This window comes from Microtus pennsylvanicus, chromosome 13 (assembly GCF_037038515.1).
Source record: "Microtus pennsylvanicus isolate mMicPen1 chromosome 13, mMicPen1.hap1, whole genome shotgun sequence".
NCBI lineage: Eukaryota > Metazoa > Chordata > Mammalia > Rodentia > Cricetidae > Microtus > Microtus pennsylvanicus.
Window position 1 is genome coordinate 50516331 of NC_134591.1, and position 26654 is coordinate 50542984.

Sequence of the window (26654 nt, forward strand, 5' to 3'; positions counted from 1 at the left end):
TCAGAGTCTGACATTTTTATTATTATTAAGTACAACATAAAAATACACAAAACAGGAAATAGAGATTTTCTTAGATTAAAAAACCAAAACAAAGAGGTCTCAAAACGTTTTTTTCTAAAAGCATAAAACATGAGAGTGCTCAGGTCAGAGGCAGCGGAAGCTGGACAAGGACAGATTTCTCTCCCGAAGCCTGGGCCTCGCAGGGTCTCCATCAGCAGCTGTTCAGGAGGCCAGGACGCTGCACCAGGGAAACCAGCCCAACAGGGAGGAAGACGGGAAGAACAGTCATGAAAAGCTCCTTCCTCCCACTCCAAACTGAGGAGGAGAAGAGCATCCCTCCTCTAGCTTTCCTGGGCCTAAGGCCCCTTACCCGGTGTTTACCACAACCCATCCAACTTAGTTCCTAACCAAAGTTAGAAGGTCCCCAGGTTTGCTGGGAGGGGAAGAGGCTGCTGTGAGAGCAAACAGATCTTTATTTGTGGTCATCACTGGTGCCATTTCTTGCTGTTTATTTGTTTGCTAGCCTGCTCTTCCAGCTGCATGGCCAGGCGCAGGGACTTGATGACTTCTGGAAGGAAGGAGAGGGGCACAGAGTTACTGTCTTGGAAGCACTTTCCCCACTGCCATCGCCTGTACTGTCGGGAGCCACAGGCCAGCACTGCTGCACCTGTACGGCGGCCACACCCACCTCGCAGGGCTGAGAAGTGCTTGGTCTGCTGCGCCAGGGCAGATTCTGCTTTGTTCACAAAGGTCTCCAGGTCATAGTCTGGCTCATCGGTCATCTCTGAGAGCTCAAGCCAGCTTGGTCCTTGCTGCAACGACAGGAGAACCTAGTCAGCTCAAACTCAACGAACACTCCAGCAAATCATCCTCAGGGCTCAGCCATCTGCAATACAGTCGCATCTGCAGGAGGCCATACTCTTAGCCAGGAAGGGCTCAGCCTGAGCGCAGTGGGGTGGTGTATGCCCATAATCTCTGCACTCAGAGGTAGGAGATCAAGACTTCAGGAGGTAGGGTTAGAGAGACAGCCCCAGTTCAGTTACCAGGACCCATGTGTAGGAGAGAACGGAGTCCTACAAGTTGACCTTACAACTCCACACGCACCCATACCCACCCCCAAACAACAAACATATGTTAAGGAAAAAAGAAGAAAAGATTCAGGAGCTCAAGGACAGCCTGGGTTTCAAGAGACCCTGGTTCAAAACAGAAGAAATCCTTAGCCTGAGTTTAGTCAGATTCTTCCTATCCCAAAGCTGTCCCTATGTCAAATAAATGACATCACTGACCCTGTCATTTTTCTCTCTGTAGCCCTGGCTGTCCTGGATCTAGCTCTGTAGACCAGGCTGGCCTTGAACTCACAGAAATCCACCTGTCTCTGCTTCCCTAGTGCTGGGACTAAAGGCTGCGCCACCACTGTCTGGCTGATCCTGTTCTAAAAGAGTCAGGAACTGGAATGACAACTACTCCCTCCCTCCCCTCCTTTGTAACAGGGCTTCACATAGACCAGCCTGACCTGGAACTCTCTGTGTGTCTAAGAGCGGCCTATGGACTCCTGAGCAGTAGCAGGAGGTACCCAGCTGACGAGCCTCACAAGTACTCTGAGCCCACTGGCCCTATGTTTGAGAATAGGTGCTTACTTTGTAACCCAGGTTAGCCTCTAACTCAATACTGGGATCACAGATTCAAGCCGCCACACCTGGCTCTTTGGTCCCCTCCTTTTCTTCCTTTCCTGACAGGAGCTGGGCAGTGGCACACACTTAAAATCCCAGTACTTGGGAAGCTGACAAAAGAGAATTGAGAGCTCAAGGTTATGTATTTATTATTCTGTCTCAAAAAACAAAACCAGGAGCTAGAGAGATGGCTTGGTGGTTAAGAGAACTTGTTCTTCTAGAGGTCAGTTTCCGGGATACACATGGCAGCTCATAACCAGTTTTAGAGGCTCTAAAACCTTCTTCTGACCTCCTTGGGTATTCGGCATGAAAATGGCACACATATGCAGGCAAAAACACTCAACCACATTAAAAACAAAACCAAACGCCAAACCTGTGCTCTGCCCACACTGCCACTTCACTGAAGTCCCTTCGAAGGCTTCACTGCATCCTAATAAAAGCTGAGTCTTTGGTACGAGCCAGATGGAAGACCCTTTAGCACCAGGGCCCACTGACTGTGCCTTTACCTATCTCCCTCTGTGCACAGCCAACTCTGATGTGCCCTGAAACGGCAGCTAGGGAGGGCATGTCTGCACACTAGTCTTCACAGCAGTCTCCTAAATGGCACAAGTTCGTTCTTTCTGCTTCCAGCCTGCTACTAAAAGAGATGCTCCCCACCGTCTTCCATAGCAGGCGCACAGCTGAAGTAGCACCTCCCACTTCCTCGGGCTCAGCTGGCTCTGCGGGACAGCAGCAGAAGCCAGCACTTCACCCTCAAAGGCAATACTACTATAGAGACAAGGAAACTGAGGCTCAGTGAGACTACATGCCTTTCAACAGGGAACGAGCTCACACCTACAAGAGTGAGGTGTGGTAGGTACATGAACAGTCACTTAATAAATGTGATGTCCCCTGCATCCCTAGTCAGCAGCACAGGACACAGGAGTGTTCCAGGCGAGCAGAGCCAGGTGTTCATGGCTGCATTGTCCCAACCCAAAGACAAAACAGGAGCAAAGCCCAGATGATGTTCCCTGAATAGAGTTGAGCTCTGTGGGCTGTGCAAGAGTGGCCTGCCAATCCCTCCCTGGCTGGGACCAGTTTGTACCTGTATGATCTCCCTGAGCTCCTCCATGGCCCTCTCTTCCAGCTCCCTGATCTGAGTCATGGCTTCATTAAAGCTGGACATCTGGGAAGACAGTTCCTCCTCTTCCTTGAAGAACTGAAGGCAGAAAGGGGAGACAGCAGTGTAAAGGCTGTGGCCCAGAGTTCATTTCAAAGGCACGTTTCATCCCGCCCTCCCACCTTACATTGACGGCCGCCAAGGTCCCGTTAGAGCTGGCCTCCATCTCTTCCGTCTCCATCTGAATCGGCTGCTCTCCACTGGGCCCACTGTGGGGGCTCAGTTCCTTGACTCTGAGGAATTAAGAGGGTTTTGAATTCACCAGCAATCCCTGGGCACTCACTACAGAAGTGCACCAGGACTCAGATAACAAGGGGTAAATAGCACCTAGTCTTCAGCTCAGGAGAGGAGGCATAAGCCCGAGGCTGACATGGGAAGACCCTCACTGTTTTACTGACTGAAGGGGAAGAGTTCCTGTTTAGGGAGGAAATTCAGTGTCGCTCGAGTGCTCCGACCACTTCCCTTCCACCTCATCACCACCATTCCCTTCTCCATCCCACTTGGACGCAGGCCTCATACCTGTCTGCATATCTCAGCGTGTTTAAAGTGTATTCACAAGAGCTGATGCCTGGTGAGATCATGGCGATCTGAGAAAGAGGGAACAAGTGGTCAGAGGTGGGGACCACAAAGTGAGCACACTAGAAAATCTGCTCTTTAGAGGCTACCAGGATGGCTGCCAGAAGGTGAGACTGACAAGGGACAGTAGGACTCATAAGCGCATGCGCTCTGCTAGGCAACCGTTCCCACGTGGGCATGGAAGCCACTTTAGCTGCTAAAACTGACAACCTAAATATACACAGGAGGAGAATAGACTCCTACAAATTGTTCTCTGACCTCCACATGACTACCATGACATATGTCCATGTGCACACATTTACATAATAAGCAAACTCAAAAAATAAAAAACCGCTGGGTGCAATGGCATATGCCTTTAATACCAGTATGAGGGAGGTAGAAGCAGGCAGATTTCTGTGAGTTTGAAGCTAGCCTGGTCTATGTAGTGAGTTTCAGGCTAGCTGGAGCTACATAGTAAGACACTGTCTAGGAAAAAAAAGAAAAGGACTGGAGAGCTGGCTCAGTGGTTAAGTACACTTGTTCTTGCAGAGGAACTAAGTTCAATTTCCAGCACACACATGGCTGCTCACAACCATGGCTAACTGCAATCCACCTTCTTCTGGACCTGAGGCACCAGACACACCTTTGGTGCGCATACATATATGCAAGCAAACTATCCATACACATAAATTTAAAAATCTAAAAGAGCTGTTGGGTGTGATGGTCCACGCCTTTAATCCCAGCACTTGGGAGGCAGAGGCAGGTGGATCTCTGAGTTTGAGGCCAGCCTGGTCTACAGAGTGAATTCTAGGATATACAGGATTACATAGAAAGACCCTATCGAAAGAAAAGAAAGAAGAAAGAGAAAAAAGAGGCCCCCCCAAACTGGGTGTGGTATTGATACCTATAATCCTCGTACTCAGGATCATTGTGAAATTGAGGCTAGCCTAGGCTATCTAGCAAAACCACGTATCTTAAAACCAAACAGAACTAAAGGTTCCCTGCATGGGTCTTCATGTTGCCTGGGCTGGTTTTGAATGACTCTCCAGCTTTAGGCTGCTTAGTGACAGTGACTACAGGTGGGCCAGCAAGCCTGACCAGGTTCCCTGCTCCTTTATCCTGTCTATCAGAGACACATCTTGAAGCTTGGTGGTCCCTGCTCAGATCACTCAGTCCATGAGGTGATGCCTCAGAGAGAAGGGTTTAGGGACTGAGGTAAAATACTTGGCAAGAGAAGGTAAGAACTCTGGGTTCAATCCTCTGCACTGTCAGAGGGGGACGAGGGAGCAGCAGCACTAACCAATACCAATAGAGCTTAGACAGAGAAACCTATTCTTCAGGGCAAGGCCCTGCTCCTAGGGCAGAGGGAGGGTGATAGTGTGGACCTCACTTAGCAGCACCTGGAGAGAAGGCAGGGAAGGCAGAGTCGTGGAACCTGAGGGAAGTTGTGGGAAAGGGGAGGACTTACTTCTCCTGCATCTACTAAGGTTCACTTCCTGAATTCCAGAGCCCTTTTTACCAGATAAAGGAGCAATGACTGCCCTCAGCACCTACGAAATGGATTCTTTCCTCCTTGTCTATAGGAAAGGTGGAGGCTGCAGGCCGTGGAAGTCTAGTCAGGAGCCCGAGAACACAGGCAGAGAGAGGTACTAAGCTCCCTGCCCAGAATCAGGTTGATGTCGCCCTGAGAAGCAGCTCTGGATCTACTTCCCACCCGCAGTCATCCGACTCACCATGCAGGTCCGCGAGTTCTCCCCAATGAAGGAGTCCCTCAGCACCTGTGTCAGCTTGCTCTCGCGGAACGGGGTGTGAGCCTTGTTCTGTCCCAGTGCCCTGATGCACTCCTGTGGGGCAGTACAAACAACTGAAGCCTCTTTCCACTGCTCACGTAGCCTACTCTCTCCATTCCAGGCCACCACCAGCAAATGCCTGCTACCTTCAGAGCTAGGAGAGACTTGTTAATCTCTGCACCCTCCATGCGAGTCTGCCGGTCAGCGCTGGCAGTGTCGGCTCCTCGTTCATTCCCTGCCAGATCCACCAAAGAGAATTTGCCATGTAGCCTCCCTTTGGCTCGAAGAAGAATCTGGAAGCAGGCATGGGAGCGGGAGGAGTTGGAGTTGGCAAACGTCTGTCCAGAAGTCCTGTTAAAAGGAGGGGAAAGGCAAAGAAAGGTTACAAACTTCAGGGACCACTACCCCAAGGGAACCCCAGTGTTTAACCATCCCAGGGCAGAGCAGTAAAATCTACAGTAAAGCAGGGACACGGATCAGGATCCTAAGAAGCCCTGTGTCTTCCTGTCTCTAACCTCTAGTTTGCCGGCCAAGACAGCAGCTCTTGACCTAATATTTTTTTTTAAATATTTATTTATTATGCATACAATATTCTGTTTGTGTGTATGCCTGCAGGCCAGAAGAGGGCACCAGACCTCATTACAGATGGTTGTGAGCCACCATGTGGTTGCCGGGAATTGAACTCAGGACCTTTGGAAGAGCAGGCAATGCTCTTAACCACTGAGCCATCTCTCCAGCCCCCTTGACCTAATATTTTTCAGGCAGCCAAATCAGTACTGGGTTCTTTGTGCTCGGGCATTTGCCAGACCTGGTGCTCATGAAGGTAAGGAGGAGCTAGCTGAGTCTGCTACAAGGAAAGGGTCTCGTCGTAAACCACTTGACCAAACGCGAGGGCCCTTACTGCAGATGGAGTAGACAGGAAGCTCTTGCCCAGCATGTGAGGTAAAACTGAGCCCTGCAACTACCCAGCAGCCTCTGCCCCATGCCAGCACTCCCCTACATTTGCATAGGGGCACCTTGGTCTCCAGGACTGCTAACTTCTTCCACAAGATGAAACTAGGATCCCAGATCCCAGGCAAGCCTACCTTTGTTAGATTTAAGTTGCTCTTTGTTCCTGGGATGATCTGCCTCACTTAAGGTAGTGAGTGGCCCTCACATACCCTGCTGGGGTGAGAACTACATGGAAAAAGAAATGGCTTCCTCCCACTCTCATGCCTGTGTGTGGATCTGAGGCCTCATTACCTGAACTAGATATTACAATGGTTCCCTTCCCTCGCCACAGCTCTGACCTGCAGGCGCTGCCCATGTTGATCATCTTGATGACATCATCAGCACAGTTGACCAGGTATTCCTGCAGTCCCACCACCTGCACCTGCTGCTTGCTGTCTTCCAGGACACGTAACTTGGCCTTCTTGTTGAGCAGATCAAACACCTGTGCCAGGCAGAGGGCATAAGCATAGGGCCATAGGTGCCGGGTACCCTGGCTAACTCCTTCCTACACAGCCTGCCCCAGCCTGAACAGGGCCAGGAGCAGGAAAGGCAGAGCATGTGCCGACAGGTAACAGACCCCTCTTCCCTGGTTCACATCAATGTCACTTAACTAGCTGTGCCACCCTGAGCAAGTTACTCTAGACTGTTCCCAGCCTGTAAAGTCAAGACGAAAAGACTAGAACAGCAGCCAGGTGGTGGTAGCACACACCTTTAATCCCAGCACTGGGGAGGCAGAGGCAGGTGGACTGAGTTCAACGCCAGTCTGGTCTACAAAGTGAGTTCCAAAATAGCCAGGGCTACATAGAGAAACCTCTCTTGAGGGAAAAAAAAGACTAGCCAGTGCTTAGCACATAATATCCCATTAATGACATTAGCTATTTTTATTATTGAGGTCTTGCTCTACAAAAGTGCAGAGAATAGAAGATGAGAGGGAGAGAAAGAGAGGATGGAGGGGGTGGACATGAGAATACACAGGAGGGGGAAGCTGGGGTCACGGGTGAACAGCTCACACACAGGGCGGACCTTCCACCTCGCTTGGCTGCCACCTCGCCTTCAGAGAAAAGGTCCATATGCCCGGCAGAGTAGGCCCAAGGCTACAGTTAACAAGATGTCTGTCTTCAACCACTTCTAGCCGTCTTTGAGGTTTCAGTCAGTTTACCTTCCCATTGTAGATCTCGAAGAACGTCACATAAACTTCCAGATCCAAGTTCCGGTAGCGAGGCTGACTCTTCAGAAGGAAGACATCCCGGGCTGGGAGGAAGAACCTGTGTAAGTAAACAGCTTTCCACGCCCAGTCCCTATGTGGAGAACAGTTTACTCACAAGCCATTGCGTAGATCCCTTTGGTTGCATTCTGAGATTTACCAGACAAGTCTCCACCCATTGTCTGCAGAAGAAAATAGCAGCACATGACCACAGCACAGCAGAACACAGCTGGCTCTACCACCACCATGGGTCATGCCAGAGCCAGGAGATAGGACCTGTTAGAACTCCTCTCTTCACCCGGCAGGGCAAGTGGCTAGTGACGGGCATCTGGACCACTCCTCAAGAACCGACTGCTCTACTACACAAGGCTTTCTCTGCCGGACTCAAATACTCACGTGAGTCTTCCCACTGCCGGTCTGCCCATAGGCAAAGCAGGTTGCTTTTCCCCCTTCAAAAATCGTCTGTACCAGTGGCCTTGCTGTGAACCTAGAGAAAGGATGGAGCAGAGAGAAGGGCATTTGTGTGGCTATTCCTTAATATCTAAGAGGGATTGATGGAAGCACCCACTGATATTCAGCACAAAGCTGATGTTTAAGTCACTGACTTTTTTGTGGTGGGGCAGAACCCAGGGTCTAGCACATGCGAGGCCAACACTTCACTATTGCGTCGACCCTCAGTCAAGTCCCTCATACTAAATGGCATAATGCCTGCATGTTACTTGCATATAATTTTATATATTCTAATTATTCGTATCCTAATAAAATGTAAACACAAAAGGTGGTGGCGGCGCAGAGGCAGTTGGATCGCTGTGAGTTTAAAGCCAGCCTGGTCTACAGAATGAGTTCCAGAGCAACAGCCAGGGCTACCCAGAGAAAAAAATGTAAACATAATATAGTTCTCACACTGTACTGTTTAGGAAAAAGTAAGCCCGAATATATTGGGTATAGATATTTTTATACTTTTTAACCTTTTTTTTTTTTTTTTGGTTTTTTGAGACAGGGTTTCTCTGTGTAAGAGCTGTGGCTGTCCTGGAACTAGCTCTTGTAGACCAGGCTGACCTCAAACTCAGAGATCCACCTGCCTCTGCCTCCAGAGTGCTGGGATTAAAGACATGCGCCACCACCACCCGGCTATTTTTACTTTTAAATTACATTTTTGTGTGCGTGTGGCTGGGGTGGGGGCATGGTATGGCAATCATGTAGAGGTTAGAGAACATCTATAGGAATCAGTTTTCCCCTTGCACCATACCTGTGCTGAGATCCAATTCAAGTCATCAAATTTGGTGAGACATCTCACCAGGCCTGGCGTATGAGGTCCTTCTGTTTATGTATTGCTTTCATTGGTTAATCAATAAAGAAACTGCTTGGCCTGATAGGGAAGAACTTAGGTAGGCGGAGAAGACAGAACTGAATGCTGGGAGGAAGAAAGCAGAGTCAGAGAGCCGCCATGGAGCTGCCAGAATCAGACATGCTGAATCTTTCCCCGTAAGCCATAACCTCGTGGTGATACACAGATTAATAGAAATGGGTTAAATTAAGATGTAAGAATTAGCCAATAAGAGATTAGAACTAATGGGCCAGGCAGTGTTTAAATGAATACAGTTTCTGTGTGGTTATTTTGGGTGTAAGATAGCTGGGCGGCTGGAATGACAAGCAGCCCACTCCTCCTGTTCCCCTTTTGGAAATATTGTCTCTCTGTGGTTGAGTTCACAGAACATGAAGGGAACTATATTCTGTTCCAAAAATGTGCTCCCTAGAACATGGGTCTACTACAGAGCTTCAAATCCTTAATTCCTTAAGTATGGCATCTGTCTCAGACCTCAGTGGTCCACCCTGATCCATCCCATTAACCAATCTGAATCCCTAGCTAAATGAAAGGGGTGCAGGCAGTATTCAACTGACCTGCCAGGAACAAGCTGATGTCCCTGACTTTAAGGCAAACAGTCACTCCTCTGATCCCCCAGATATAACCACAGGATCTATCACAAAGGGCAGAGGAAATAAAGACCTAAAATATTGCATAGGGTCTTTGTCATAGTTAGGGTCTCAAAATACAGCCTAGACTAGCCTTAAATCCAGAGACCCTCCTGGCTCAGTCTCACATGCTGGCATTATAGGCATAAGCAACCAAGATGAAATTCTATGAAGCACTGTCTAGTCTTAAATTTAAGACCATTCTGCCTTAGCTTCCCCTGGGGCAGAAGTATAGGAATGGACCACCAAACCTCTTTAACAAGAAAATGACAAACCCAAATCCTTTAAGGCTGGAGAGATGGCTGAGCTGATAAAAGTGCTTTCTGCTCTCATGGTGGAGGGAGAAAACTGACTTCTCAGAGTTGTTCTGACTTCCACATACACGCCACGGCATAACCACACACGTGTGCACATGCGCAAACACATACCACTGCCACCACCAGTGGGGGTGCACACCTTTAATCCTAGCACTTGGGAGGCAGATGAAAGTGGATCTCTATGAGTTCTAGACCAGCCTGGTCTACAGAGCAAGTTCCAGTGCTACGCAGAGAAACCCTGTCTTGAAAACATGTATAACAACAACAACAAAATTAAATGCTGAGTGGGACACTGGACAGAGAAGATCTGACGTCACCTGAGTCTGCTAAACTCATTTAGGTCATGAGGTAGCTGTGTAAGCCACTGGAAGGTGTAATCTCAGCCCTTGGAAGGCTGAGGCAGGACTGTCATGTCATCTGAGTAACACAGACACATCTAAGCTAGCCTGGGCTACAGAATAAGATTCTGCCCCAACAACTAGAAGAACCCCTGGTAGCTACTGTAGGGGAAAGACAATTGGAGCAGGAAACCGACCAATCACTGAACACCCAGACTCTGAACCCAGAGTCTGAGAAAGAAATACAACCTGTATTTGGGACCTGGGCCAGGGAGAGAAACATCTTTATCGCTGAACTCAGAACTAAAGACACGTGCCCTGGCTCTGAAGCTAGTGTTAAAGAAACACACTTTGTCCCTAGAATCAGAGCCAGTGAAAGAAATACGCTCTGGTCCTAAGATTAGAGTCAAAAAGCTAAAAAGAACCAGTGAAAGAAACACAGTTTGGCCATGAAGTCAGAGCCAGCTCTGCCCCTGACCAGCTAAACTGACCAAACCCTAAGCAGGGGGAAAATAACCAATCCCCTTCTCCCTGGGAAGACATCACTCCCTGAGAAGCCCTATATAAGCCTCTCCACCGGTTCAGTTAAGAGCTGTCACTAAGTGGCAGAGGCAGCCACTCTCCTGGACTCCTCCTTCCCCCCAAAAAAATCTCTTTCTCAGAAGAGTCTCGGTGACGATTCATTAGCCGGTGCAGAGAAGAACCTGGCTATGACGTGCCCTGAGGTGCCTGCTAGGGGGCCTCAGCAAGGCCTTCGCTGGAGCAGGAGGAGATTGCTAGATTTCTGCAAGGGTCTTCCCTTTAGCAGAAGAAACATTTTGGGCCAGAGAAGCAGCAGAGAGCTCTACTAGAACGCTCCAGTAAGAGAACAGAGCAGAACTCAGCTGTAGCGGCTCTGCAGGAGAAGAGCAGGATCTCTATATCCTGTGGGGAGACCATCCCCCACTGCACCCCAGCTTCAGGTATCCTAGCTCCCCCACAGTCAGGACCCCTTTCCTCCAGGGCTGGAGCTGTCCCATTCATTGCAGCTCCGGCCTCCTAGCTGTCCTATTACAGCTCTAAGTATATCCTGGCTTCCCGACAGTCAGGATATTCCAGTACCACTACTGTATGACATTCCCCTACACCCACCCATGGACCTGAGTACAGTGGGTAATAGTTCACTCGCGAGTCAGCAAGACTGGGCTGCTACAGCATTCTGGTGACATGGCCAGAGCCCCTGGATCAGAAAGCTGGTCCAATAATGCTGTGGGACAATGGCCTCTACCCTGTCACTTGGATTTTAAATAAACGCTGGTTGACCAATAGCCAGTCAGGAAGTATAGGCTGGGTGACCAGGAAGAAAGTAGAGGCGGGGCAACAAGAATTCTGGGAAGAGGGAAGTTTCAGTCTGTAGTCGTCACCCAGACAGAAAGGAAGCCAGACACAGAGTAAGCAAGATGTGACTGCCTCCCCGAAAAAGGTACCAAGCCACGTGGCTAAAACAGACAAGATTTATGGGCTAATATAAGAGTTAATAAGAAGCCTGAGATACTAGGCCAATCAGTTTATAATTAACGTAGACCTCTGTGTGATTCCTTTGGGATTTAACGACTATGGGAACCAGGCAGGAGAGAAACCTTAGTCAACACAAATAAAACACGACAGACCAGGGAGGAGGGGAGGAGCTCAGTGTCTGATGTCACAAAGAGAAAGTGATGGGGGAGAAAGTGTACACAAGGAAGAAAAGACACTAAAGGGACTAACCTGTAGACAACTTCATTAGAAGCTGTTTCATCAAAGGCATAGTCGAAGCAGAACGCCTGGTTCTCCAGATACTTTGTCAAGTCCACTTTTAATTTTGGTTCATGTACAAAGAGGAAACATTTGCTGGGAACAGAAATCACATCGATTTCTTTCTTGGCCAGTTCTGCAGAAGGAGAATATTTCAGAGGCTGCTCCTAAACATGGGCTCTTCCTCTCAGTCAGTCCGATGCCTCTAACTAAACAGCTCACCTTGTTTATTCAGCGGGCGCTTCCTAACACAGACGCAGATCCTGTGCTCTTCGATCTGCAGGAGGATGAGGAGACAAGGAAGGTCAGACAGTACCTGACCACTCTCAACCCCTCTCTGGGACCTAGCAAGAGAGGATGAGATCTAATGCTCGGACCTCAGTCTCCCTGTTAACCACTCTAGGGAACAAGAAAGCTGTTCTAAATTCCTGGTTCTTACTCCGCTACCTTCACAGTCTACTGGTTCTTAGCAATCTGGCCAGCCTGCAGCAGTCTCATCTGAGCCTTGACTAATGAAACAAACAAACTAGCTGACCTTGGGCAGTGATGGAACACACCTTTAATCCTAGAACTCTGAAGAGAAGACGGAGGCAAGGGGAGTTCAAGGCCAGTCTGGTCTATAAAGTGTGTTCCAAGACAGCCTGGACTACACCGAGAAACCCTGTCTTGAAAAAACAAAACAAACAAAACAACTAGCTGACTGGATGGCTCAGTGGGTAAAGGCGCTTCTGTCAAGCCTGATGATCTGAGATCCATCCCTAGAACCAACATGATAGGAGAGATTCAACTCCAGTAAGCTGCCCTCTGGTCTCTGCATGTGTGCCATGGCATGCATGCACTCACAGAATGGTTTTTGTTTTTAAAAAGACCAAGTTTCACAGCATATACCTGTAACCCCGGCATACATTGAGACTGTCTCAAGGGTGGAAGGGAAAAAAAGAAAAAAAGAAAAGACAAGCCAGTGAGCTGTCTCAGCAGGTACAGGTAGATTCCCTACACCAACCTGATGGCTGGTGTTCAATCCCTAGGACCCACATGGTAGAGAGAACTGACTCCTGGAAGCTATCCTCCAACTTCCATATAGGAATGTGCTCAAGTATCCTCCTCATGGTTTAAACAAACAGAATTTAAAAGAAAAATGTTTAAGTGGATGTAGTGGCATGTACTTGTAAATCCTGGTACTTGGGAGGCAGAGGCAGGCAGTTTAAAGCCAATTTAGTCTACACAGCAAGTTCCAGGCCAGTCTGGTCTACATGGTGAGTGAGACCTTTTTAAAAGTGCAGGGCTATTGCGACTGCATGTCTGTCTGTGCATCACATGGGAGCCAAGGGGAAGGAATTACAGCTGGCTGTGAGCCGCCATGTGTGTGCTGGAAACTAAACCCAGGTACTTTGGAAGAACAAGTACTCTTAACTACTGAGCCATCTTCCAACCCTGAGACACCGTCTTAAAAAACAAAGCAAAACACGAGCCAGGCGGTAGTGGCACATGCATTTAATCCCAGCACTCAGGAAGCAGAGGCAGGCGGATCTCTATGAATTCTAGGCCAGTCTGGTCTACAAGAGCTAGTTCCAGGACAGGCTCCAGGGCTACAGAGAAACCCTGTCCCAAAAAACCAGAACCAAAACAAGTAAGCAAACAAAAAAATTAAAACACAAAAACGTGTTGGAGGACCCTACAAGGGATATATCTCAATGGGCCTGTGTGCTCAGATATACGGTAGTCCTGGATTCAATCCCCAGAAACACACATATACAGACACACAGATGGGGAGGTGGGAGGAGATGGAACTGCACACACACATGCACAGAAGGAACGGGAGTGGAAAAAAAGAGAAAACTCTCCAGACAGCACTCAAGAGTGAGTGAGGATCACACATGCTTTTTCCTTGTCCTTCAGCGTCCTCCCTGTCCTTCTCAGGTAGGGAGGTGGAAGACTTTCTGGTATACTCACAGGATCAGTCACAGTGAGTGGGTGACACTCCATAGTAACCCGGAATTCTTTAATCATCCGGGCAAATTCCCAGTTTGGAATGCTGCTGTCATATTCCTGGAGGCAGGAACAAAGGCAGACTGTTAACATGAGAGCTGCTCTTAGACCCAAGATACCAGGCGGCAACAGCTTCACAGCTGAGGAGGGCCTCAACCCTGGCTCTACTCGGAGAAGCCAGGCATGAGGTCCTGGGGTGCAGGATTAGCAGGGGAGCCTGGGCATGCACCAGAGACAGGAGTTGCTTTCCTCAGAGCAATTACCCAACTAAGAAGACTCCACCTACACTGCGCCTGCCCTGTTACACAGGTTACAGGGGATGGAGGGAATGCAAGCAGGTATGCCCAGCAACAGTGCTGGACCTTGTGAGCACATGATGGACTTCCCCACTGGCCAATCAACATTAAGTATGGCTCATCTGAACATCTTCAGATAATTTTTGAATTATGCATTTATTTTCTGAGTTCTGATAAGAAGCAAGTAAGCCTCAAGGATACGAGAATAGGAGCCTTAGAAACGCTAGGGCCAGCTACATGTTGACTGCTCATCTGTCAGGGGGCCCACATCTCCCAAGAGTCACCTGAGCTCGCTTTATTCTTATTTCCGAGTTCTGGGCCCTCTTCTCTTCCCGCTTGTTCTTCATCTTTTCCATTTCCTTCACAATACATGATTTCCTCCGAACTAAGGGAGAAAGGAAGTCACTCTTTACTCACCTGCTCTGGGCTGTAGTACTTGGCTACTTCACTGAGTGCTGCTCTTCCTTCTGTGGACTCCATTTGTTTTTATTTATTTTGTTTTTGTTGGTTGGGTTTTTTTCTAGATAGAGTTTCTCTTTGTGGCCCTGGCTGTCCCAGAACTCACTCTGTAGATAGACCAGGCTGGCCTCAAATTCAGAGATCTGCCCTGCTCCGCCTCTCTAGAGCTGGGATCAAAGTATGTGTCATCGTGCCTAGCCTTCTATTTGTTTATAAATTAATGTTTGTGTGTATGTCCATGCCATGCCATGCACTGGAAGTCAGTTCTCCCCTTCTGCCATGTGGAAACGGAGCTCGGGTCATCAGACTTGGTGACAAGCATCTTTTACGTGCTGAGCCACCTCACTAACACCCCTCCCCCTTCTCCAGCCTTTTGTCTGACTCTTGGATGGACAAGTCCATGAAGTACTAACTGGGCTAATGTGAGGTCACAGCAACAGCCACACCACTCTGGCTTTGACCTATGGTCTATGCTTCTGCAGCTATTTTCTCTAGAATCAAAATAAGACAAGGTTAGGATGGCTCAGTGGTTATAGCATTCGCTCTTGCAGAACACCAAGGTTTGTTTCCCGGCACCCACATGGTGGCTTACAACTATCTGTAAGACTAGTTATAAGGGATCTAATGCCCTCTTCTGACCTTCACATGGTGCACAGACACACCTGCAGATAAAACTCATACACATAAAAATAAATCTTAAAAAAAGTTTGAGGCTAGTCTTGTCTACAGAGCAAGTTCCAGGACATCCAGGATTGTCACACTGAGAAACCCCGTCTCAAAAAAGTAAAACAAAACAGAAAAGGTAAGATATGCTACTTCATTTTCACAAGCACTCTGGGCTGTTCTCATGAACCTGGCTGCGAGGACATCTCACCCACAGCAAACGGCTTCTGCAAACTCGTGTGTATTGGGGAAGACTGTCCATAACCATGGGGAAACCTACCTTCCTTCAAGGTAAAAAAGAGTTTGAACTCAGGTGCCCAGGCAGGTCCGGTGTTAACTGCCTATCCTGTGCTACAACAGAAGAGCACACAGCTCGGCATGTCTAACCTGGATTCCCAGGGTTTGCAGTAGACGTGCTTCGGGTGGGGTGGACTTGCTCTTCGGCCTCCTCGCTGACCATCAACAACGGTAATTCTGTCACTGCAGGGCAGGAGGGCCTAGGGAGGCCAGCTGTAGGAGAACAAGAGTCACTGGGGATGCAGGAAGCACAGAGCAGCTGTCCTAACTTGCATTTGAACAGATCATGGACAACATGGACTTTTCCTCTTGCCTCATTCCAAATCCAACCACCCTTTCCAGCCAGGGATCGCACCTGGGGTCAAAAAAACTTAAAATAGCCAGGTGGTGGTGGTGTGAGCCTTTATCCCAGCACTCGGGAGGCAGAGGCAGGCGGATTTCTGTGAGGTCGAGTCCAGGCTAGTCTACAGACTGATTTCCAGAACAGATTCCAAAGCTACAGAAAAACCCTGTCTCGAAAAACCAACCAAACAAACACCCTTAAAGTAAGTAAAAAGGTATAATTTAAAAATAATTTTAAACTGAATATGGTAGCTCCCACCTGTAATCCCAGCTCTTGGGAGACTAAGAGAGAATGATTTCTACAAGTTCAAGGCCAGGCTAGGGTGCATAGTGAGTTCCAGGCTACTGTAGGGTACAGAACGAGAAGAGACCCTGTTTCAAAGCAATAAACAGAACAGCATGGTAGTGCACAACTTTAATCTTAGCACTTGGGAGGTAGAGGCAGCGGGATCTCTGAGGTCAAGCCCAGACTGGTTTATAATAGAGCAAGTTCCAGAGCTACACAGTCTACTTTAAGAACCCTGGGAAAGCACGGCACACATTAGGCCTTATACAGGGAGAACACACAGATTACTCACTGGCAACTGAAAACTGCTTGCGAGAGTTTGTAGTCACAGGCAGCTCCACCTCCATTTCATTTTCCTGAGTGGCAATCCGAACCTCTGGGACAGTGGACATGCGACGAGTAGGACGGCTTCGAAGACCTAAGACCAGGGGGACCAATCAGTGCTGCACAATGGGGTAAGCTAAAGCAGCAGGAGAGTGCATAAGGCAGGCTAGAACCTAGACACCTGGACAAGAGAGCCCAGGAAAGAGCATGAAGACCAAGCACCACTATTCCCAAACCTCTTTGTGAGTTCAAGGCCATCCTGGTTTACAGAGCAAGTTCCAGGACAGCCACGGCCATACAGAGAAACCCTGTCTCAAAAAAACAAAACAAGGATTCACTTTTACTGTATGAATATGTGTATATGTCTGTGTAACCACAAACGTGTGCAGATGCTCCAGGAAGCCAGAAGAGGACATCAGATCCCCTAGAGCTGAGTTATAGGCGGTTGTGAGCTGCCAGGCACAGGAGCTGGGAAATAAACTCTAGTCCTCTGGAAGAAGAGTGAGCACTCTTAACAGCAGTGGTCCCTACCCCCTACTATCTTCCCACACCTGCAAACATAAGGGAGTGCCTGGAGGATGCTGCTGAGTGGAGAATCTGCTCACCATGCGCAGGGCCTAGGTTCCTTCCCTAGACTATCACAATAACAGCAATAAAATAAGGACGGGCCATGGTAGCGCATGCATGTAATTCCAGCACTCAGGAGGCTGAGGCAGATTTAAAACAAAGGAAAGGTGCTGGAGCGATGGCTCAGCAGTTAAGAGCACTGGGTGTTCTTCCAGAGGAGCTGGCTTCAATCCTCAGCACCCACAGCTGTCTGTAACTCCAGTGCCAGGCAATCTGACACCTTCACACCCATGCACGTAAAATAAATTTAAATAAAAAAACAAAACAAAAACAAAGGAAAAAAAAAGCATTACATAGCAAATATCATATGCCCCTCTCCTGGAAGAAAGTGTTAAGGCTCAAGGACATTAAATAACTTGCCCAATACTCAACTAATAAGTGCTAGAGCACTTCTCAGACACCCAGGCAGTCAGGACAAGGTCTGGGCTCTCCTCACTGCTCTAGATACTTAGCAGAATAGGACTAACCACGGCCCCAGAGCCCAGAGTATCTCAACAACAGTTAACTGAGACACAGTTAAGTTGTAGCTGTAGGAAAACAGAGAAACAACTAGTCAAGCCTTCAACCCAGCACTAGGGAGGCACACAGACCCCTGAAAGCCTAAGAGCAGCCTGATAGACATAGCATTTTCTAGACCAGCCAGGGCCACAGTGAGACTGTCTCAAAAATAAAATACAAAAAAAAAAAAAAAAAAAAAAAAAAAGCAAGCAAACTAACAGCAACAACGGCAGAAACAACCAAAGTTGGGCCACAGTAGTGCACACCTTTAATCCCAGCACTCTGGAGGCAGAGGCAGGCAGATCTCTGAGTTCCAGGACAGCCAGGGCTACACAGAGAAAACCATGTCTTAAAAAACCAAAAATAAATAAATAAATAAATAAAAATTTTAAACATTTTTTCCAAGCAAGTTAAATAGGAGGCTCATGCCACAGTTCTAACACTTTTGAGAAGGATAAGACGGTATGTCTGCAAACTGGAGGGCAGCCTGGGCTACAGTCTCAATCCCTTCCTTCAAACCCCATAATTTTGTTGGTGAGTGACTGGAAATTCTGTAATCTTTTCTTCCTCCGCACTTGTGTGTGTATGTGGCATACAGAAGTGTGTTCAAGACTATGCAGAGGGCACGCACTAGGCTATGCTTAGAGACCAGAGGGGACGCTGATTTTCTTCCTCTACTACCTTCTACCTTCATTTCTGAGACAGAGTGTCTCTCTGGACCTGGAGCTCACCGTTTTCGCTTGGACTGGCTGGCAAGCCAGCCCTGGAGGTCTTGTCTCTGCCTCACCTGCATGAGGGTGTTACAGACACATGTCATCATGTCTGGTTTTTACATGTGTGGTGAGACACCTGAAGTAAAGCCTTCACGCTTGCATGGCAAGCAGTTTACCCACTGAGCCATCTCCCCAACCTCTGTTCCTACTTTTGACTCACATACACACCTAAAGGAGCTCCGGGGCTGGGAGAATAGCTGAGCTGTAGAGCATTTAGACGGCTTCAGTCCAATCCTCAGCAAAGCAACAAAGTCAAATAGAGCCAGGTTTGGTAGCTCTAATCTGTAATCCAAGCACTTAGAAAACTAATGAAACAAGATGGCCACGGGTTTGAGGCCAGCCTGAGCACTATAGTGAGTCTCCATAGATACCCTTTCTCAAAAAAAAAAAAAAAAAAAAAAAAAACAGGGCTGGAGAGATGGCTCAGAGGTTAAGAACACTGGCTCCTCTTCCAGAGGTCCTGAGTTCAATTCCCAGCTCCCACATGGTGGCTCACAACCTTCTGTAATTAGACCTGGTGCCCTCTTCTGGTGTGCAGGCATACATGCAGGCAGTATACCACAATAAATCTTAAAAAAAACCAACAACATCACCAGGACTGGAGAGAGGAGATGGCTCAGCAGTCCTGCTCCTCCACAGGACTGGCTGGGTCTCAGCACCCACATCCGGTGGCGGCTCACAATGGCTTCTAACTCCAAATATAGAAGGATCCGGTGCCTCTGGCCTCCTTGGGCTCCTGCACTTACGTGTAGCACAGCCTCACAAACACAGAATTTTTAAAAAATAATATGAATCTAAAGCAACGAAAATAAAATAGCACAATAGCTCACCAGGTAACCATGGTGAAGGTTGCGCATGGGTGCGCGCGTGTACACTAAAATCAAACAAAACCAACCACCAGGAAAGTGTCCATAGCCCTTGATGACATGCACTTTCTTGCAGGCTGTGCACACGTGTTTATGGGACCTGTATATCATGTCACACACATGGAGACAACAGCTTCTCCTTCTACTTTTAAAGATGGAACTCAAGCTGTGAGGTTTGTGTGATGTGCTTTGAGCTGATAAACTATCCCACCAGCCCTTTTACTTTTAAATTTTTATTATTATTAATGTATTTTTTTTTGAGACAATGTCTCTTGTGCTCGCTCCGGCAGCACATACACTAAAACTGGAACGATACAGAAGATAACGTCTCTCTATACAGCTCTGGCTGTCCTGGAACTTGCTATGCAGATTAGGTTGATCTCAAACTCAGAGATCCTCCTGCCTCAAGAGCTAGGATTAAAGGTGTACACCACCACCCTCAGCTGCTTTGTTTTGGGTGGGAGGATGGTTTCTTTTTTTTTTTAATTTTGTTTTATTTTCAAGGTTTTCACAGGGTTTCTCTGTGTAATAGCCCTGGCTGTCCTGGAACTCACTTTGTAGACCAGGCTGGCCTCAAATTCAGAGAAAAATCTGCCTCTGCCTCTGCCTCCCGAGTGCTGGGAATAAAGGCGTGCGCCACCATCTTCCAGCAGTGGTTTCTTTACATAGCCCGAGGCAGCTAGAATTTTCCATGCTCCTGCTTTAGTTTCCTGTGAGGATCACAGCCATATCTTCAGCTCCACTGCTTGTCCTCAGAGCCCAAAACTGCACCTGTGCTTTCCTCACGGCCGCTTTTAAGGCTCAGGTTCTGAGGGAAGGAAGCAGGCTGAACAGGAACTGATTCTCACTCTCCCCCACATCAGACTCCATAGAACAAGTGTTTAGGCCAGAGAACAAATGTCTGAAATGTACAGTTCTCCCAGAGGTTAGAGGTTAGGTGTAGGCTGGCTTCTTCCTCCCAGAGAAAGATGGCTGAAAAAGGAGAACCCAGCTTATACAGAAGTCACATCTCCATTAGGGCAAGGAGTATACTTTGGCCCTAGGACCCTCACCCACAGCAAAAACACCATGACAATCCGCCACTTACCTTCTTTTGGAGCTGGAATTTTGGAGTTGACTGATCTGCGTTTTTGCTTCTGAAAAACAGAACAAATTGCCACAACGTACGGCTCTTACCAGTCTGCGGGGTCCTCTTGTGAGCGTCTGGACTGTGATAAGAGCCCAGGCAGTCCCGGACAGAATCAGCGAAAAGGGAACAAGTGACTTCTCAGGGACAGACAGCAGCTGTGGTCAGATGGCAGGCACTTACCGGGACTGTTACATTTTCCTGCAGTGGCAGATTGTCCTTCGGGTGTAAGGGAAGAATCTGGAAGAGTTCTGGGTTTATTGCAACCACATCATCAATATCAATCTGCAAGGACAAGAGAGCTTCAGTGAAGTGATAGTCCTTGACCTAAATAAATGGCTGTAATCAAACCAGCCACGATTCGGGCTTTACCAACCTTATGTTCCATTAAGCACTGAGCACTACAAAATAGTTATTCCTTAGTAATGGTTTACCATCTAGATGGAATGGGTTTTCCAGATTCCAAGCCAACGGGAGACTGTGAGTGCTGAGGAGGTGGCGAGGAAAGCAGACAGGAGGCACACAGAAGTCCACAGCAGACCTGTGCCACTTGGCTGTCCTACTGATCTGCTGGACACTGATGTCCTGCTGGTCACAGCCCCCTGAGCACTTCCTGCTGGCTGACACGAAGGAGGAAACGTGTTCTAACCGGCTGGTGATAGTCAAAATGGAGGGCCCCTCGGGATCTTAAAGCAGGAGTAGGTTCCCGAAAGCTGCTACCTAACACTAAGTCTACCTACATTTTCTACTGGGCCCAGAAACTTCTTCCAGGTCACACCTTCCTGTTGATGCCTTTCCTAGTTCCTGCTCACACCCACAATGAGGTCACAATTCTGGGTTTACATCACCAGAGTCCTGTAACTCTTTAGGAACAGCTTCACCAGCACAACTCAGGTTTGGAGCAGCAAATCCAGCTGTGGGAGGTGGCTCAGAGGGAAAGTAAAGTTTCTTTGCATGTGTGAGGCCCTGTTTCCACTCTTCAGCACCACACATGCATACAGGACACTAAATGGATCTCACCTGCTTTATATTTTGAACTAAACAAAGCTAACACTCTAGGGTGAAAGCTTTACCACCTAAATCCACAACCTGCATCTATTTGTTTATTTTTTACAGTACTAGAGCTGGCACCTACGCTTAACAGACAAAGCAAGTACTCTATTATTTAGCTACACCTCCAGTCCAGACTGTATTTATTAACAGCCTTACTCAAACGTGTCAGGAAGGAGTAAGCCAGGGCATGCAAGAGATGGTAACTAAAGAGAAACTCAATATCGCACCTTTCTGTGAATTCCTATTCTAATGGGAAAGAAAAGTCATCCATACCAAGGGGTAGAAATCAAGCCACACTGGTCAGATGAGGATAGCATCGCTGTTCGCAAAAGCTGGCAAGGACTGCACTAACCACTGTCCTGAGGACACTCCTTGCATTGATTGCCACACGCTCCTACCTTGTGCTCAAGCCTCAAACTACACAGAGCATAAACACAAGAGCCCAGACTCAATACATCCCAAGTCTCTTACATATAGTCACACCGAGCATCCTAGGACAAAGAACAGGAGTGTGAAAACAGAAAGGCACGGGCATGAGTAGAGCGGGGAGTGTGGCTCTTACTCTATTTGATTGGAGTAAGATCTTAAAAGAGAGCCGGGCGATGGTGGCGCACGCCTTTAATCCCAGCACTCGGGAGGCAGAGGCAGGCAGATCTCTGTGAGTTAGAGACCAGCGTGGTCTACAGAGCTAGTTCCAGGACAGGCTCCAAAGCCACAGAGAAACCCTGTCTCGAAAAACCAAAAAAAAAAAAAAAAAAAAAAAAAGACAGAGATGTGGCTCAGTGGAGTAATACAGTAACATGTGAGGCCTTTGATGAAGCCGTCTTCATCTCCTCCGCACTTGTACAGATCTCACACATACTAGTTCTCTCTCTCTTTCTCTCTCTCTCTCTCCACAGTGTCCTGGCTGTCCTGGAACTTGCTTTGTAGACCAGGCTGTCCCTCAACCTCAGATCCACCTACCTCTGCCTCTGAGTACTGGAATTAAAGGTGGGTGCTACCGTTGCCCCACTTTCTCTCTTTGATAAAGGGTCTCACTATTTAATACAGGTTGGCCACAGACTCTGTGTGGGCAGGCAGAAGATCTATAATTCCAGCATTCCTAAATCAAGATGGAAGATGAAGACAGGAGACTCACCCAGAGGCTCCCAAGCTACCAAGCATGGAGGACTACGCCAGTGGAAAGGAAAGACCCTATTTCAATAAGGCAGAAGGGCAGAAACAGCTCCCCACGGTTGTCCTGAAATCCTCACATGGGACACATGTGTACCATGACACTCAGGCGCTTCCTCCCTACACACACACACACACACACACAATTTTTTTGGTCTCACTATGCAGCTCAAACTGTCCTGGAATTCACTGTGCATATCAGGCTGACCTGGAACTCACAGAGATCTCTGCTTCCCAAGTGCTGGGATTAAAGGTGTGCAACACCACTGCAAGGCACAAGTATTCTTCAAAGGAGAAAGACTTTTGTGTGTGTGTGTGTGTGTGTGTATATATATTGTTTTGGTTTGTTTTTTTGTTTTTGTTTTTGTTTTTTTCAAGACAGGGTTTCTCTGTGGCTTTGGAGCCTGTCCCGGAACTAGCTCTGTAGACCAGGCTGGTCTCGAACTCACAGAGATCCGCCTGCCTCTGCCTCCCAAGTGCTGGGATTAAAGGCGTGCGCCACCATCGCCCGGCTTATATCTATTGTTTTGACAGGCTCTCACTATGTAGATCTGGCTAGCCTAGAACTCACTATGTGAAGCAGGCTAGCCTCAAGCCCATACATATCTGCCTGCCCCTGCCTTCTGAGCACTGAGAAAAGGTACGCACCACCACACCAGGCCTTCCTGTGTTACCCTCTGAAATTCCATGAGAGAGAGCATCTTATTCACCCACATTCCCAACCCTCAACGCATGGTCTGTCCCTCTGGAATCAGTTCAGAAGGGCTTTGTGGCTAAATCCTCCCAATATTCTGAGGCAGACACTGTCATTGTCACCTTCATTTTATAGGTTAGCAACTGGAATTTCTTTTTTCCTTTTTTTGAGACAGGATTTCTCTGTGTAGCTTTGGAGCTTCTTCTGGAACTCACTCTGTAGACCAGGCTGGCCTCAAACTCACAGAGATCTACCTGCCTCTGCCTCCTGAGTGCTGGGATTAAAGGCGTGCGCCACCACTGCCGGGCAGCAAATGGAATTTCTAAGAGCAGTGACAGGACTAGGAACACTTTGCGTATACAAAGCAGAGGCAGAGACAGACTAGAAATCTGGGTTTTTATAGTCATAGACCAATGACTTTTCACAGCACCATGCCTTCTTCTACTTTTCTCAATATTGCATGGTTCCCCACTAAATCTAAACACCGTGGTTGCCAGAGATGAAGACTCTCCAGTCTCTTTTCAGTCTTTTGGCTGCTACCAAAGCATCCTGAGTCTGCTCTGTCTATTCTGCCTATGGCCAGCCAGCTTTACAACTCAGACCTTAGTACTGATACATGCCAGTAGCCTTCACATCCCTTCCAAACCCCACCTGGAGTGCATCTTCCACTGTTCACCTGTGTTTTCCCTCACCAGGGGCTTTATGATTTGGCATTTGGAAAACACACCTTCGTTTCCTTTCCTGGGTTACTAATGTTGTTACCCAAACTGAAGCAGTAGCGTGCACTCATAACCCAGTTTAGGTAAACAAGCAAAACCTTAGGATTCAGCGCAATTTGCTCTCCACAGACACACCAGAAGCTAATTGCTTCAATTTGGAACACCTGACTAAATGAAGGTCAAGCGTGTCCAAAGAGGACAGCATAACTTCAGAAACCGGGCTCTCACAGGTAAACGCCATATAAACATTCTCATAGAACTCACCTCTTTGCCCTTTGTGTTACCTCCTTCTGTCCATTCCACAGAAACACAGGATTTCTCCAAGTTCACTGTGCTTATAGTGGCACTGTGAATTAAGCCTGTGTATGAAAAGATCTGAGGTTAACCATCTGCCTGCTGAGAACTTAACTTTTATACTCCACTTAGCTTTTAGGATCCTACAGAGACTTCCAACGTAGAATTTACCCAGGAAGGGAAAATCGGTTTCCACCCCTTTTAAAACTCAATACAAACACTAATAATCCTGGTGGGGATTCACCCTTTGACCATCCCACAATTAGGTGGATAGGGAACAGGCTTGACACCCTAGCTACATAGGGTAAGTATTCATCTCCGATTCAGACTCTGCAATAGAATGAAGGTTCATTTGAGCACGGAAGTCACTAAAGTCCTTAGAGGAGCTGCTCCTGACCGCATCGGTTAATAAGAGCTGACCTCCCGGGTTTCCCTAACTCAGTCGTTGTCTGGCTATAGCACAAATGACACATTATTCGACCTGTAGTCATCGCTTAATACAAACATAAGATTGTCTTACCAGTTCCTTAAGAGCAGGGATCTTTCGTTAACTTTGAATCCCTGCGCCTAACATACTGCAACCGCACCATACACAGCACCGTCTGGAGGCTAGGAAGCCGAGCAGTTTCTGAGAAAGATGCCGCAGAAGTACAGCCACCGGCTCTAACCTAGGCGCGTGTAACCCAGGCGCACAGCAGAGGTGCTCCGCCCACACCCAGAAAGCTGGCACAGGACCCACAACCAGGGAGGGCAATGTTTCCCTCAGTGTAGGGGACACCGACAGCCAGTGCAGGGACATCGAACCCCTCATTGTGGGATAGGGAAAATAGTGTTCCAAAGCTTGTCGTTTGGGGGCTGGGTAACCATCTTGGCATTCTCACCGCTCTTGCGTCCCTTTGGCCTCAGGACCCTGCCCTCACCATTACTCCGTTGAATCTTGATGGAAAGACCAGGAAACAATCGGGAGTGAAGCGACTCCATGGACTTGAGAACAGCAGCAGGTAAAACAAATGCAAGAAGTTTGTAAACTATCACTGTGCTAATACAGCTCAGTAATAAAGCCGCCTAAACCGCTGCAGTTTAAATCCCGCGCGCTAGCGTCCTTACGACGTCACCAAAGCGGAAGCACCGCAGAGCGTTTTGGGATATGTAGTCCTGGCCTCACGACTTCCGGCGCGTGGGCGGTCTCTCTAGCGCTACGATATATGGGAATATTTCCAAACCCGTGTTGCTTTCCCAACTCAACTCTCTGCTTTTATGTACCTCTGGGAAATTTACGAAAAATGTTTCAATAAGGGTCCTGTGGTTCTGTAGACACAGTTCAAATCCTGGCTTCTTTAGTAAGTAGTTCAATCACCTTAAAGACGTTAGATAGCCGGGCGATGGTGGCGCACGCCTTTATAAAATCCCAGCACTCGGGAGGCAGAGGCAGGCTGATCTCTGTGAGTTCGAGACCAGTCTAGTCTATAGAGCTAGTTCCAGGACAGGCTCCAAAGCCACAGAGAAACCCTGTGTCGAAAAACCAAAAAATAAATAAATAAAATAATAAAGACATCAGATACTTGATGCTTGCTTTCTCTTTGAAATCTCTAAAATATTTTGAAGACACCAGTTTAACATAGTTTTGAGTATCTGCCAGACATGGTGCCAGGCAAAAGTAGTGAAAAGAACAAGACAAGGCCGGGCGCTGGTGGTGCACGCCTTTAATCCCAGCACTCAGAGGTAGGTGGATCTCTGAGTTAGAGGCCAGCCTGGTCTGCAAGAGCTAGTTACAGGACAGGCTCCAAAAGCTACAGTGAAACCCCGTCTCGAAAAACCAAAAAAAAAAAAAAAAAGAACAAGACAAATAGTTCCTGTCCTTGAGACAATTTTTCTCTTTAGAACACGGGGAGGGAGGTGGGGTGGGGAGAGTACCTGGCTGTGGTGGCACACATCTTTGATCCCAGCACTCAGCATGCAGAGGCTGGCACATCTCTGAGTTCGGGAGTTCGGGGCTGGCCTGGTCTACAGAGTGAGTCCCAGGACAGCTAGGGCTACACAAAGAAACTCTGTCTCAAAATAAAATAAAAAATAAAACCGAGGGCTGGAGAGATGGCTCAGCGGTTAAGAGCATCGCCCGCTCTCCCAAAGGTCCTGAGTTCAATTCCCAGCAACCACATGGTGGCTCACAACCATCTGTAAAAAGATCTGGTGCCCTTTTCTGGCCTGCAGGCATACACACAGACAGAATATTGTATACATAATAAATATTTAAAAAAATAAATAAATAAAACCGAAAAGAATACGGGGGACTTAGGGCATGATAGTTCATGCCAATAATCCTAACTCTGGGTATGAAGACAAGAGAATCATTTCAAAGCCAACCTCAATTACCTGCAGGTTTAGGGCCAGCCTGGACTGTGCAA

General features: G+C 47.9%; 1 protein-coding gene across 3 annotated transcripts; it reads right to left on the bottom strand.

The window, feature by feature from the left end:
• Kif2c (kinesin family member 2C) lies at nucleotides 1-25351 on the bottom strand. Of its 3 annotated transcripts, none has more exons than XM_075946100.1 (21): nucleotides 25170-25351; nucleotides 24220-24314; nucleotides 20500-20601; nucleotides 20278-20326; nucleotides 16395-16520; nucleotides 15565-15687; nucleotides 14340-14440; nucleotides 13724-13819; nucleotides 11993-12047; nucleotides 11744-11906; nucleotides 7765-7855; nucleotides 7487-7550; nucleotides 7324-7415; nucleotides 6464-6606; nucleotides 5321-5525; nucleotides 5118-5228; nucleotides 3349-3416; nucleotides 2957-3062; nucleotides 2755-2868; nucleotides 689-812; nucleotides 1-568 (listed from the first exon to the last, which is right to left on the bottom strand). In XM_075946100.1, the coding sequence occupies exons 1-21, from the start codon at nucleotides 25228-25230 to the stop codon at nucleotides 486-488; spliced, it is 2172 nt and encodes a 723-aa protein (XP_075802215.1). In that variant the 5' UTR covers nucleotides 25231-25351; the 3' UTR covers nucleotides 1-485. The 3 variants fall into 3 exon arrangements, with proteins under 3 accessions (XP_075802215.1, XP_075802214.1, XP_075802216.1); XM_075946099.1 differs by having other exon boundaries at nucleotides 25131-25351; XM_075946101.1 differs by lacking the exons at nucleotides 24220-24314; nucleotides 25170-25351 and adding an exon at nucleotides 20751-21057.
• Between the last annotated feature and the right edge of the window lie 1303 nt (nucleotides 25352-26654).

Bases quoted from the DNA above. Each gene is read 5' to 3' on its own strand.
- Kif2c (XM_075946099.1), bottom strand. From the start codon at position 25,230: ATGGAGTCGCTTCACTCCCGATTGTTTCCTGGTCTTTCCATCAAGATT. The intron at 14,441-15,564 runs GTTAGACATGCC...TTTCTCCCTTAG, and splicing joins TGCAAACCCTGGGAATCCAG to TTCGGAGGAAATCATGTATT. The intron at 13,820-14,339 runs GTGACTCTTGGG...TCCTGCCTCCAG, and splicing joins TAAGAATAAAGCGAGCTCAG to GAATATGACAGCAGCATTCC.